The following is a 15,253-nucleotide window of genomic DNA, read 5'->3' as shown; positions in this document are numbered from 1 at the left end:
TACGCGTGAGTTTGCCTTTATTCTGTTACTCTGGCCTCTCTGCACCTCACTCTGCACTGACACAAAAGCTCTCCAGTGCTGCAGGCGAGACGAGCAGGAGTCCAGTAATGAGCAGGAGCAGTGTCTCAGTCGTACCACCTACCAAACCCCCCTGGGGGCAGAAGGTCCAACAGGGCAGTTTGCTAAAAAGTTGCCCACTCTGTCAACAATGTGCATGCATTTAAATGTGCATACATCCATTTCTATGTACAGTATGATGTATGCCTTTTCCGTATTTTTACTACAAGGTAAAACAGCAGCAGCAGAGAAGAAGTTATAATTCAGTGTAAGAAGCGCCACAGATGAAAGACCTGTGTGCCCTTTTGCTGTCATAGCTTGGATGCTAATGCTAGCTCGTGGTTAGCTGTGGCGTGGCGTGGCCTGATGGACAATCAAAACGACAGAATGGGGGGATATGACAGATCCGTCCATATTCATCTGTCAGACATCAAGATGTTTTTGGTTGTTAGTTTTTGTCCCTCTGTATGGCTTGAGGGAAGAGTGTGAAAGAAGTACACACACACACACACACACACACACACACAGTGTGTAGCTCTGCAGAAATGCTAACCCTGAATCAGGGATTTAGGTAAAATGTCATCTTTCAACTAAAGTTTTTACAAGAAGAATTTCTGAAGTTTGAAATAAATATCCAGATTACAGTTTGTTTTCTTTTAAATAATAAATATGCCAGCAAGTAACATAAATCTATCTAAAAAGGTCATTTTTTAGTTCTATTTTTTGTCCCAAAAAAAAAGCACCAGCCAACAGGATGAGATCATGTCACATTTCCAACAAGCCGTCTGTAAGAATAAGTGTAGATTTCCTTTGCTTCTCTATTTCTACAAATTCCTGAAGTCAGGAAAACAGAGGCGCCGGTTCAAGTCCCTGTACTGACGTATGGAGTGTGGTGGACTGGTAGCTGGAGAGGTGCGCTTCCTGGGCGCAGACGAGGCTCCCTTGAGCAAAGCGCCAAACCCCCAACTGCTTCGAGGCGCCTGTCCATTAGCACCCCCATTGCTCTGACGCATGTCTGTAGGTCCGGTTTGTGCATTTTGGGCCTGTGTGTGTGTGTGTGTGTGTGTCAGAGTTGTTTTAAAATTGAATTACCCCCCGAGGGACTAATAAAAGGTATGCTTTTTTTTTTAGTCGTACCACTTCCCTCTGGTCAAACTACTCTGCATAAAACACCTTGGTGAGGAAGCAAATGGAAAATAAAATATAATAAAGTAAAATGCTATAGTTTTCTTCTCTTGGACTTGTACGCCTCTATTACCCCACAATTACCGGCATATAAGATACATCAGGGTAGTGCCACTGCGATCTGGCAGGGTGCTGGCTGGAGCGAGCAGGGTGCTAATTTTCCCAGCGTTAAGAGCTGTAATTATGCAGACGCTGCCAGGCTCCCGCGAGGCGCTAACGGCCCCCGTTCCAGGCGACAGTCCCAACCTTTTATGAGCTCCTCAGCTGGTTCAGAGGCTAATGAAACTGTACGATTGGCCAGGCGCGCACGCCCCTCTCCAACCGTCGCTCAGGATCATGGTGTCATTATTTTGTGAGGAGGCCCCGTGACAGCCATTGTGCCACATGGAGCACAATAGTGGGAAATGTTTATGGAGAGCGGGGACAGAGAGAGTGAGAGAGAGGAGCACTTGAACTAATTGGGGAAACTGACTTTCCAAAAACACTACATGCCCAAAAGTATATGGACACTGGGCAGTTACAGTCTATGGGGACTGTTTTGTGTGTACGTTAATATGGTCTCTAGTCCCCATTGTCCACCTCAGGGACTTTATTCCAAAACCAAAACCTAATCTGCTGCTATAGCAGCCTCAAATTACTTCTTCTGGTAAGACTTCCCACAGGATTTTGGATGCTGTCTGCAGGGATCGGAGCGGTGTGCTGGCCGGTCAAGTTCTTGCAAACCAAACTTGGGAAATCATTTCGTCACACAAACGTACGGGCACCATATAATGTATGAACGGTGGGTGAATGGCAAACACCGGTGAAGGACAGACACGGTGAAACGAGTGTGATAGAGCGAAGTGTGAATTACTGCCTCACAGTAAATTAATGGCGCAGCGTCTCACTCTCAGACAGAGAGAAGAGCGATCAGATGAGCGCTGAATAATGACACGCAGAGAAGCAGTAATCTCGGACTTGCACACTGATCTCATCAGGTTAGAGCAAGGACAAAATCCTGCAAGCTGTAGCTGACGTTGAAAGAAAAAAAAAAAAAAAAAAGGATGAAAGTTTGTCATGAAATAGGAACACTCCGAGATAAGCAACCATTACCCTCTGGTAAGTGTATCTTGTAACCTCACTTTGACTCAACTTTAACACCTCTGCTAATATAAAATCTACACAGCATGCCGCAAGTAAATGGACTGAGCACACACACACACACACACACACACACACACACACACACACACACACACACACACACACACACACACAGGTAGCTTGCTAAGCATATGAGGCAGCGGAGCACAGAAGGCGTGCCTCCACAATAGATTTCTGAGGATGTACGCTTTGAGAATAGCTGAGCTGCAGAATAGCTGAGCGCTTTCATTTGCAGCTGAAATACAGCCGACGGAAAAAGGGAAGCCTTTGGTGCGAGGATTTTTCCCTCCTCTCTTTCTATTTTCTTCTCTCCTCTGTTGCCTGGCTGTTCTGAACTGAACTCACAGGAGCCACGCTACCCCTCGTGTTTTTGTTTTTTTTCTTTTTTCCCCTATAAAAAGGTTTGGAAATGAGTGCTTGTTAAAAAAGCTGTTTCTTTCTTTGCTCTTACGTCTCTCTCAGCTGGTGTTTGCCAGAGATAAGCTCTTGTAAAGAGTGTCTCTGTCTGCGTGTCGACATAGTATACACCTCTGTGACCGTGTCATTCATCTCTCTCTTTGTGGCTGAAGGGTGTGTGTCTACAAGCTTGTGTGCGTTTTGTATCCCAAACCTGTGATAAATTCCTCTGGGGAGGAAGTTTGAGACTTTAAACCACATCCTGGCTTTATGGACAGAATTCCCCGGTCCCTCCTGCTTTCAGCTGCAGCCCTGGCATCGCGCCCTGTGTTTTGCAGCGCTGGCCAGGCAGATTGATCCGGCTTTAATGAAGAGTCCTTCAGCCTAGGTGACATCATTAGCTGGTTGTGGGCCACTGCAGGCCACTTGGCGCGGCTCCCTGCTTTTCTTCTAGGAAAAATGGGTCATTGTGATTGACAGACAGACAGTGGCCAGGGGAGCTGGCCAGCAAACTAGACAGAGGAGGTATGCCAGGCGGCGGCGGCACGGTGATGCCCTTTAGACACCTGTGTCTGTATTCGCAACACATTTAATTTCCCCAACCAAAAAGTACTTCTGAGGGAGCCCTGAGCAGTTGTAGAATTTGGATTCTTGCCATTCTCTGGATGAGATGGAGATTGATGAGAAGTCCTCGCTGACCTCTGTATCCGTGGTAATTCAATAGATTTGGCATTAAGCTAGACTAAAGCCATAAAAAGCCACACATTATGCAATGATCGGAGTCATAAGTTATGTGCAAAAGAAAAACTGGGGCTCAAACAGCGTTACAGTTCAAAGGTTCAAAAGGTCAATTCAGGTCAGACACAAACAATGCAACCTTAGATACTGGATTTAAAAAATGCACATGGCTTTCTAATGACCTAATGGAGTTAGCTCCACCCATGTGGGCCTCCAAGCTGGATAAAACAAACGCTAAGATTTATTTAAGAATATAAATTGACCCAAATGTGATCGGACTGGGCTATAATACTAACTTCATCATCATATTGCTGGCCCTCTTGCACTCACGCTGGGTCTACAGAAGGGAGGCAGAGAATGAGGGGAAAATCGGAGAGATGTGGTTTGGAAGAAAGCTGGACCTGAGGAGGCTGCAGAGCCATGTCATCCATCTAACTGGCAGCCTCTCAGCAGGACAAAAATCACCCCATGTCTGTGCCTGCCCTCACCTCCTCCCTCCCTCACTCTCCATCGCTGTCCTGTGTTGTGCCCTATCCTGCTCTCTCCTCATACGCACACACACAAACAAACACACCAATATATGCAGACACAAACACACAACCCTGCGGCACGGCAGCTAAACATTTTAATTTCAGCACAGCAGCTGTTTTTGCCTGCCATAAAAGCGATAACCCTCTAGCTCTTCGCTTGCTCGCTCCCTCCTTTTCTCTATCCACACTGCGCACATCCATATTGTTCCACACGTTATGCACCTCCTAGGCCACTGTTTTCTATAGAGAGTCCAAGTGCATCACGTCGCCTTAGCCATTCCCAGATAGCCTGAAGCTTAGAATATATGAATCCCCGTGGTGTATTTGCGAAATGTGTGCATCTTTAGGTGTGTGTGTGTGTGTGTGTGTAGATATGAATACCAACATTGAACTTTGCACGAACTGCGTGTTGCTTCAAGTTGCCGATGATGCAATACTCAAAATTGCAGCAAAAAAAAAAATAAATAAAAAAACTATCTTGAGAAGTTGTAAATACATGTAAATAAATGTGTAAGATGAAAAACCTATGGTTAAACATTTAATTTCAAGTCTTGTTTTCTGAGCTTATTTTACAAGGGATTGAAGTTACCATAATGTAAAATGTAACATACATCATTTTAACCCCCCCACCCCCAAAAAAAATCAAAAAAGGGGTCCATCCATCCATCCATCTTCATCCGCTTATCCGGTGTCGGGTCGCGGGGGGAGCAGCTCCAGCAGGGGACCCCAAACTTCCCTTTCCCGAGCAACATTAACCAGCTCCGACTGGGGGATCCCGAGGCATTCCCAGGCCAGGTTGGAGATATAATCCCTCCACCTAGTCCTGGGTCTTCCCGAGGCTCCCTCCCAGCTGGACGTGCCTGGAACACCTCCCTAGGGAGGCGCCCAGGGGGCATCCTTACCAGATGCCCGAACCACCTCAACTGGCTCCTTTCGACGCGAAGGAGCAGCGGCTCTACTCCGAGCTCCTCACGGATGACTGAGCTTCTCACCCTATCTCTAAGCGAGACGCCAGCCACCCTCCTGAGGAAACCCATTTCGGCCGCTTGCACCCTGGATCTCGTTCTTTCGGTCATGACCCAGCCTTCATGACCATAGGTGAGGGTAGGAACGAAAACTGATCGGTAGATCGAGAGCTTTGCCTTCTGGCTCAGCGCTCTTTTTGTCACAACGGTGCGATAAATTGAATGTAATACCGCACCCGCTGCGCCGATTCTCCGACCAATCTCCCGCTCCATTGTCCCCTCACTCGCGAACAAGACACCAAGGTACTTGAACTCCTTCACTTGGGGTAAGGACTCATTCCCTACCTGGAGAAGGCACTCCATTGGTTTCCTGCTGAGAACCATGGCCTCTGATTTAGAGGTGCTGATCCTCATCCCAACCGCTTCAGACTCGGCTACGAAACGATCCAGTGAGTGCTGAAGGTCACAGGCCGATGATGCCATCAGGACCACATCATCTGCAAAAAGCAGCGATGAGATCCCCAGCCCACCGAACTGCAACCCCTCTCCACCCCGACTACGCCTCGATATCCTGTCCATAAATACTACAAACAGGATTGGTGACAAAGCGCAGCCCTGGCGGAGGCCAACCCTCACCTGAAACGAGTCCAACTTACTGCCGAGAACCCGGACACAGCTCTCACTTTGGTCGTACAGAGATTGGATGGCCCTGAGAAGAGACCCCCTCACCCGATACTCCCGCAGCACCTCCCACAGTATCTCCCGGGGGACCCGGTCATACGCCTTCTCCAGATCCACAAAACACATGTAGACCGGTTGGGCATACTCCCAGGCTCCCTCCAGGATCCTTGCAAGAGTGAAGAGCTGGTCCGTTGTTCCACGACCAGGACGGAATCCGCATTGTTCCTCCTCAACCCGAGGTTCGACTATCGACCGAGCCCTCCTTTCCAGCACCTTGGAGTAGACTTTACCGGGGAGGCTGAGAAGTGTGATACCCCTGTAATTGGCACACACCTCTGGTCCCCCTTTTTAAAAAGGGGAACCACCACCCCGGTCTGCCACTCCTTTGGCACTGTCCCAGACTTCCATGCAATGTTGAAGAGGCGTGTCAACCAGGACAGCCCCTCCACACCCAGAGCCTTGAGCATTTCTGGACGGATCTCATCAATCCCAGGGGCTTTGCCACTGTGGAGTTGTTTGACCACATCAGTGACTTCCACCAGGGAAATTGACGACAATCCCCCATCATCCTCCAGCTCTGCCTCTACCATAGAGGGCGTATTAGTCGTATTCAGGAGTTCCTCAAAGTGCTCCTTCCACCGCCCTATTACCTCCTCAGTTGAGGTCAACAGTGTCCCATCCTTACTGTACACAGCTTGGATGGTTCCCTGCTTCCCCCTCCTGAGGTGGCGAACAGTTTTCCAGAAGCACCTTGGTGCCGACCGAAAGTCCTTCTCCATGTCTTCTCCAAACTTCTCCCACACCCGCTGCTTTGCCTCTTTCACCAGGCCCTTCGGTACCCTGCAACTGCCTCCGGAGTCCTCTGGGATAACATATCCCGGAAAGACTCCTTCTTCAGTCGGACGGCTTCCCTGACCACCGGTGTCCACCACGGTGTTCGTGGGTTACCGGCCCTTGAGGCACCTAAGACCCTAAGACCACAGCTCCTCGCCGCAGCTTCAGCAATGGAAACTTTGAACATTGTCCACTCGGGTTCAATGCCACCAGCCTCCACAGGGATGCACAGGGATGAAAAAGGGGTTGTCCGTAAAAGTAAACCACAACGCCATCAAACTCTCCGTCCTCACAGTATAGCCTTCTTGTGACCAACAGCGTGATTGCTACATAGTTCCCATGGAAACCACACAGCTCCCGAAACCTGACCCCCCCCCTCACATCCACTTAACATCCCCCAGATGCCTAATTGTTTCCCTAATGATGCTCGGCCTAATGGGACTGTTTATGGTATTCATTTGATAGCACTGGCCCAGTAATTAGACTACACCTCACTTCATTAAACAGCAAGGGGGGGGGGGATGGCGCCTGGTGGCACGTACAGTATGTGCACATGCTTAGCACAAGATCATTTTTAACCACTGTCCCAATGACTCGCAAATACAGAGAGCAGCCCCAGACCCCAGAGAGCGCTGTGTTTGAGAGGAATGGCGATGGCTCTTTGCATTCAGAGTTCTGCTCATTTCCCTGCAGCGTCACAGACATGCCTTCCACAGTCATTCCTACTTGTACCTTATAATCAGTTCCATTGTACTGTATTGTGTTGTATTGTGCTGGCAAAAGGGCTTCAATTATTATTCACAAGTTCTCCAAACAAAATGCTGAACTCATCGCTGGTTACATATTGTAACACTGTCCACATAAGAGATCCAGCAACATTAGCTGCCTTGAATGCAAACGCAAAAAAAATGGACTCTTGTCTCTTAAAAGGAGTAATTCAACTTTTGAGAGTTTAAATTAGCAACCTTATCCATTACACTGTACAGAATATAATGCACTGTATTGTCCCTGATGGGAAATTAGTTTTAGGCATAGTAAATATATAGCATAGCATAGTAAAGAAGTAGTCGACTGGATATTAATGGCTATTCTTCCACATCTATTTCTCCACTCCTGTGAACAAGCCAAGCAGGTTATGCCATTAAATGAATCCCGACAAGGAGCTGCTACAATAGACTTGGCAACATACATGCTGAAATGCAAATTCACTCATTTCTTGTGCGTTATTGGTGAGAATGAGAAGATCTCATTCAAGTCTCTGGGTGCCTCCCTGCCACCAGAGGCTTCGTAATGCTTTGCCGAGCTTGAAGAAACAGTGGGGACAGTTAAAGAGAAACAGACAATTAAGGGTAATTCCTTGGGCGGTGACAAGACACTCAGCTCACGAGACGAGACACGAGATTGGGTTCACAAGAACCAGACTAGATTTTAACACTACTTTAAAGAAAACTTACATGGTGAAACATGACTGGATATATAGTCTTATTCTTGTATTTGTATCTTATTCTTTTTTTAGCCCGTTTTATTTTCACGACAGTTTTGAATGGCTCTTTAATGTTTTATGTAAAGCACTTTAAATTGCCTGCTAAAAGGTGCTATAGGTGCTATAAAGTCACTTTGCCTGGGCAAAAGAGAAAACCAGTCCGTCTCGGAAGTTAAGCAAACTGCACGGTGATCTCGCCATTACACTGTAGCAAACGCTGTCCGCAGGAAGTTTTAAAAAGTGTAACGACACTTGTGTCCTCTTTAGCGGCATTTCCGTGTCTCACTGTGACTTGAACAAAGACTAGAGACTCTGTCTGCTTCACATCTCTGCGTATGTGTGTGTGTGTGTGTGTGTGTGTGTGTGTGTGTGTCTGAGTGTGTAGCACCGACTGATTTAATGTGAATTAGTTGTCAGGAGTAACGACGTAATTGATATGACACTTGAAGTTCAGAGCAACTTCAACTGAAAAACTCCTGTCTCTAAACATGAATTGAAACATCCCATTTCTGTTTCTCTTTATGTCTCTATCCATGGTGCTGAAACAGTTATTGCTCACCATAGCCTAAACTACTAAACGTGCACTGTGTAGAAAAGAAGTGATGAGTGGCAGAGCGTTCATCTCTATCCATGGTGCTGAAACAGTTATTGCTCACCATAGCCTAAACTACTGAATGTGTACTATGTAGAAAAAAGTGAATAAGTGGCCAAGTGTTCATCTCTATCCATGGTGCTGAAACATCTAAAATGTTTGCTCACCATAGCCTAAACTACTGAACGTGCACTATGTAGAAAATAAGTGAATGAGTGGCTGAGACTTCATCTCTATCCATGGTTCTGAAACAGTTATTGCTCACCATAGCCTAAACTACTGAATGTGTACTATGTAGGAAAAAGTGAACGAGTGGTAGAGCGTTCATCTCTATCCATGGTGCTGAAACATCTAAAATCTCAAACTTTTGCTCACCATAGCCTAAACTACTGAACGTGCACTATGTAGAATGTAAGTGAATGAGTGGCTGAGACTTCATCTCTATCCATGGTGCTGAAACAGTTATTGCTCACCATAGCCTAAACTACTGAGTGTGCACTATGTAGGAAAAAGTGAATGAGTGGCCAAGCGTTCATCTCTATCCATGGTGCTGAAACAGTTATTGCTCACCATAGCCTAAACTACTGAGTGTGCACTATGTAGGAAAAAGTGAATGAGTGGCCAAGCGTTCATCTCTATCCATGGTGCTGAAACAGTTATTGCTCACCATAGCCTAAACTACTGAATGTGTATTATGTAGAAAAAAGTGAATAAGTGGCTGATCTTTCATCTCTATCCATGGTGCTGAAACAGTTATTGCTCACCATAGCCTAAACTACTGAACGTGCACTATGTAGAAAATAAGTTAATGAGTAGCTGAGCTTTCATCTCTATCCATGGTGCTGAAACAACCCTGTTTCTCACTGAAACATTCAACCTCATTTTTTTCCGTTCTTTCTCTCCGTGGTCCTGAATCCACAGTGTTGAAACATTCTGTCTTTGTCTCTTTATTTCTACCTACGTAACACAGATGCAGTACGATGTTGTGAATATCTGGAGGAAACAAACGGTTCAACGTTCCTACCTTGAGGAAGGAGAGGTTGCGGTTTCGATCGATGCTGGTAATCTCCAAATTGCCCATTACGACTTCACAGTTCTCGTAGAGCTTCTTCAGGGTGCGGTACTGCTGGTCCAGGTCAGACAGAGTGCTCAACTTGTTCTCTGTGCCGGGACAAACTGGAGACGGGGACAGAAAAACGGTGTCACTTCAGAGGCAATTTGTCCTATCGAGCAAATTAGCACATGCAAATATGATGACACATTCAGAAAGTCAAGTTTGACCTCTATGGACAGAGCCAAAGAACCAATTTTCAGAACATGGAATTCAAATTCAAGGAAAGTATAATTAACAAATTATGGTCAGTCATGACCACGATAGTCATTATCTTGAAATCTCTTTTCCACAGGGTTATTTTGACTGCACTTACTAAGGTTTTAGCTAACATGCCAGACTGTAGATGCATGGTTCAATGACTGCTGTAAAGCACAGTCTCTGAAAAATGTTAGTATCAGTGAGATAATGAATGGAGAATGAGATAAGGAGGGCAGAAAATAGACATTCAGGCAGGATAGGGGATTTCGGGATTAGAACTATACGTTGTGTGAATATGAGATACAAACAGAGGGAAAGACAGAAATGCAGAGAAGGATTGACGGACAGAGGGAATAGTGGTAGAGAAAGAATGGGTCAGGAGATGACTTAAATTGCTAAAAACAGTGCAGACGTGACCCTTGACAATGAGGGAGCTGCGAGAGTCGAGACTTGGGGAGGGCCAAGTGGGGTGAGAAGGGTGAATATCATTTCTCTGAGGCAGTGACCTACAGTCTGGGCCTGGCACCGGCACACCATTTAATCATAGATATTCAAATTGCATTGGTTGACCTTTACAGAGGGTTTCACTTGGAGCCTTTAGTCGGCTGACAAGATTACAAGACTTTGAAGATATTATAGTGAGTGCGTGGGAAGGCCAGGCAATTAGAAAGTAGCACATTTTAGCAAGAAAAGCACAGAAACACACACACACACACCCCCCCCCTCCCTCACACACACACACACACACACACACACACACTTCAGCCATTAGAAGCTTTAGAACAATTATACAAGTTACTAATGTTGCTCCTCATGGCTTTGTAAAGCAGACATGAAGCCAGACAGTTGTCGTTATGCGTCATTGCATAATATTAATGGAATATGAACTTTGAAATATGTTATCCGCCCTCAAAAGCAACTGTTAAAATGCGCTTGAGAAAGGCACAAAAACCAAGGGAGCTTATGTATGGCTGACAATAGAAACAGTTACAATCAGAGAATAAAAAAAAAAAAAAAGCCAGAAGGGACAAAGAGGGCACATTTAACTCCTGCTCTCAAGAAGTGTCATGATCACAATGAAAAAACTAAACTATGCATCTGCTTTTCATCTCTTTGCAGAAACACATTACAACATAGAGATTCTGCAAATGATTGTGTTTTGTCAACAGCGCTAAAGATAAATCGATGGCAATCGACTAATGCGGCAGCTACCACTGTAATTAGTTCCTTCTATTTCCATCAAGCACTCTTTCCATCCCTGCCAGCCTTTCCACCAGTCAGTCAGTCAGCCAGTCAGCCTCAGTCCTGCCACCATCTGCTCCGTTCAGCTGGCGTCATCGCCGCATTGCCACGGGCACAACTGGAGGTTTGTGTGCGGTAGGCACCGGAATGGAGTTAGGCTCGATTGTAATTAAACTACTCATTAAAGTTTGTCAGCGCTTCAACTTCTAAACCTGAATTTAAATTTTTGACTACATGAACTGGTTTGGTTTCCATCGCTCCTCACATTCTTACCTACAGTCTAACCCTACATTCACATTTCTTCTTTAGTCATTTTAAGATGGCATGCAGCAGAAATATAACCTTCTCATTTCTGCTGAGAAGAACTTGACTGGCTTTAGGGATTGGTCCAGACGGGTGTCTGAGTCAATGTCTTGCACAAGATAAAAACACACCATCAGTCATTTGTTTAAACACTTAAAAGGTCCCATGGCATGAAGGAGCAAGGTTACCTCCCCTTTCTCTGCTCTGCCCACACAGAATTTGGCCCACCCATGAGAGAGAGAGACATCATGGCTTTCACCGCCACCCTCCACCTTGCCCCCCCCTCTCTCTCCTCCTCAATAGCTACAGACACAGAAATGGCACATCCTAAGGAAAGCTCATTGTGGGACTGGCTCTAGTGGCTGTAATTCTGCACCAAGGCTGAATTTCGGGAAAGAGACTTCAGATACAGTATTAGGGGACCACTAAGGCCTATATAAAAGAGACTTCAGATAGAGTATTAGGGGACCACTAAGGTCTATATAAAAAGAGACTTCAGATAGAGTATTAGGGGACCACTAAGGTCTATATAAAAGAGACTTCCATTACAGTATTAGGGGACCACTAAGGTCTATATAAAAGAGACTTCAGATACAGTATTAGGGGACCACTAAGGTCTATATAAAAGAGACTTCAGATACAGTATTAGGGGACCACTAAGGTCTATATAAAAGAGACTTCAGATACAGTATTAGGGGACCACTAAGGTCTATATAAAAGAGACTTCAGATACAGTATTAGGGGACCACTAAGGTCTATATAAAAAGAGACTTCAGATACAGTATAAGGGGACCACTAAGGTCTATATAAAAGAGACTTCAGATACAGTATTAGGGGACCACTAAGGTCTATATAAAAGCATCCAAAGAGCACCATGTCATGGGACCTTTAACTTGACCTATAATTGTATTTTTGCTTGTAATAACACCCCAGAAATGCAACAGCAAAGGCTAGCATGACAACACTGGAAGCTTTGGTGTAAAAGTATACTTTAGTTTATGTCGAAGGTTAGAGAGATGTACTATTGTATGTTGGATTCTGCAAATTGAGCGCTGCAGTATTTACATCACTCTGGCCTTTATCGGAAAGTGTTCTGATTCATTGTTAACAACTCATTGGCAACTCTACAAGTACCTGCTTTCATTTTACTCCTCCAATGTCAAACTACTCCACTCTCAGGGCTCCCTGCACTTGTCTGTACAGAGTCTGTGCAGCTCCCTCTGGTTGAAATGAACTACAAAACCATTGAAATTACAGATTTTGGACATTTTAAGAACTGAAATAGTTTTAAAGTGCAGTTGTGTGTTCAGACTACGGATGTTTAGTTTTATGTGTCACCTGGACCAGTCAGAGAACCACATAATTGAAGCCCTAGTCATCCCTCTGAAAATCTGCTATAGATACACTTCTAGGTTAAGACGGCATTGGTGTAATAGCCTGTATATCATAGGCTAATATGCAATTTCTATGTATTTCTATGTATTATGTATCTTTTTTCTACTATTTGTGCTGTATAATGTGTGACATGGACCTGTGTCTGCAATAAAGCTTTATTATTATTATTATTATTATTATTATTATTATTATTATTATTCAATGTGTTTAAATGTATTGTATATGTTTATCCACTATTCTTTACTGTTACACGGCATTGTACTGAAAATGCTTTTTTTTTTACTTGAGATGAATTAAAGCTGCTATGAAAAAAATCCCAAAATGGTTTGATGATCAAATACTTAGTTAAGTCATTTCTGTTGGCTAAGATGTCCCAAAAAAAAGATTGGTTTCAGCTTCACAGGTGTGGAAATTTGCTGGTTTTCTATGATTGAAAACTGACTATCTTTGAGTTTTGGACTGTTGGGCAAAGGAAGGAATTAGAAGATTAGTTACTTTGGGCTTTCAGAAATTATAAAGGGCTTTTTTTTTCTATGGTAGTCATTCATTTCCATTTCACCTTTTTTCATGTCCTTTAAATACACATGCTGTACAGTTTTAATAAGCCAAAATCCATATTCCCCCCATGCAAGTACAAGAACTTCAGAAAGAGAGGATAGAACGAGGAAAGCAATGGCCTATTGCATAGTTGAACTTGCCCCTATATTGAACAACATTCAGAGCTCGTAAACTCCCATATTGCTTTATGGATCGTTGGCTCTGCAACGATGAGTGCGCTTCCTCTGCTCTGCGATACTCCATATTGCTGTGGGTACAGGCTGTGTGGGACGGAATGGCAGTGGGGGTACCTGAGCTATGGCGATAAATGAGATTTGCTGACCACACACACACACACACACACACACACACACACACACACACACACAGATGAGTAATTTTATGGAACGATTTAAACTCAAAGGAAGTCTGCAAGGATCTAAAATTGGTCGGATCGATAAAAGCATGTGTGTGCGCGATCTTTTTCTGTGTGTGGGGATGAAAGGTTAGCGGGCGTCTGTAATAATCTGTTATTGAAGCCTACTCGTGGGTGTGTGCGCGCGAGTTTATGCCTGTGTGTGGCGATAAAAGATCAGAGGGGAGAGGTGAAAAGTGAGGGGAAAACAACTCTCAAAAGCCAATATCAGCCGGCAGAGCGTGCGCGCACACGCACACACACACACACAGGAGAGAAATTGTGCTCATTCAGGGTGAGTAAGCAAGGTAAAGCAAATAGAATTGAGAGAGAGGGAGAGACAGGGATAGAAAGAGAGACACAATCTTGTATTTGTGTGAGTGGGAACGACTTCCAGGAGCATTAGCATTCATATCGACACGCTCTACTGTAAATGCTCTTCTCTCTGGGCTCATTTTGAAAGTGTCTGGATCCATCTGCTCCACCTCTTTCCCTCTCGCTTTTCCTAATTTCTTTTTTTTCTCCCCTTAGCTATCCATTTCTCTGTCTCAGCCCTCCCTCCATTCTCCTCTCTCTTAGGCTCAGCGGTGGACAATGCAAGTATTGAGCCGTTGGCCTTTTTTCCCCCATTAATGCATCAGTGACACAGGGCCACGTCCACTTGACAGCGCCAGTGTGTGTGTGTGTGTGTGTGTGTGTGTGTGTGTGTGTGTGTGTGTGTGTGGTTGGGTGGGAGGGTGGGGGTGGGGGGAAGAGCAGATATCTGCCAATCAGGACAATAGGCAGAATATCTCTACAGTTGTGTCAGAGATAAAGAGAGGCAAGGCAGCATGCCCCCAGCTCATTTTTTCAACAGAAAGAGAGAGCGCATGACATAATATTAAACATGGGTAGGAAAAAAAAATTAAAACAAAGACATAAAAACTATATCCTTTAGTTACATTTATGTGGAATTCAAACAGCATAGTGACTCACCAGAGTCTTGAGATTGAACCCTGCCTTTTACCAAAAACACCAACGTTGATTTCTTTAAACCATGACAGTTACACTTCTCTAACCTTATCTAAGTGGTTACATATTATAAGTGTGACAGTTCATAAGGGTTGTTTTATTTTGAAACTAGGTTTTTTTTTGTTTTTGTTTTTTATTACAGAAACCCATCCTGTTTCATTTGAAACTAGAAAAACAGCTTCCACTGCCTCATGTCTGGCGACAGCTTTTCCATCATCATGGAGAAAAGAAAAAAAGGTTGATTGGCTGGCAGGTGGCCATTGAATCATATAGCAGGACACCTCAAAGGATGCATTTCACTCATTCTGTACAGCACCATGATGGACACCCTGTGCCTGAAAAGCATTAAATAAAGAAGACTCCATTCCATTAGGTCAGCCACTGGGTTTTTTTTGGGAGGGGGGAATGTACTGTAGTTAGAATGAACTGAGGTT

The 15,253-nt window shown here is 44.7% G+C and overlaps 1 protein-coding gene across 5 annotated transcripts in view; it reads right to left on the bottom strand.

Moving 5' to 3' along the window:
* LOC114550836 (receptor tyrosine-protein kinase erbB-4) overlaps positions 1–15,253 on the bottom strand; it is a 269,352-nt gene that overhangs the window by 122,291 nt on the left and 131,808 nt on the right. For all 5 annotated transcript variants that reach the window (XR_003691760.1, XM_028571747.1, XM_028571751.1 and 2 more), the window contains one exon: positions 9,629–9,780. Coding sequence is in view for 4 of the 5 variants with exons in the window: in XM_028571747.1 (XP_028427548.1) it covers positions 9,629–9,780 (152 nt within the window). In the remaining variant the exon portion in view is untranslated. The remainder of the gene's footprint in view (positions 1–9,628; positions 9,781–15,253) is intronic.

Source organism: Perca flavescens, chromosome 24, assembly GCF_004354835.1.
Source record: "Perca flavescens isolate YP-PL-M2 chromosome 24, PFLA_1.0, whole genome shotgun sequence".
NCBI classification, from domain to species: domain Eukaryota; kingdom Metazoa; phylum Chordata; class Actinopteri; order Perciformes; family Percidae; genus Perca; species Perca flavescens.
The sequence above is the reverse complement of the archived record's forward strand: the minus strand, read 5'-3'. Positions and strand labels throughout refer to the sequence as shown.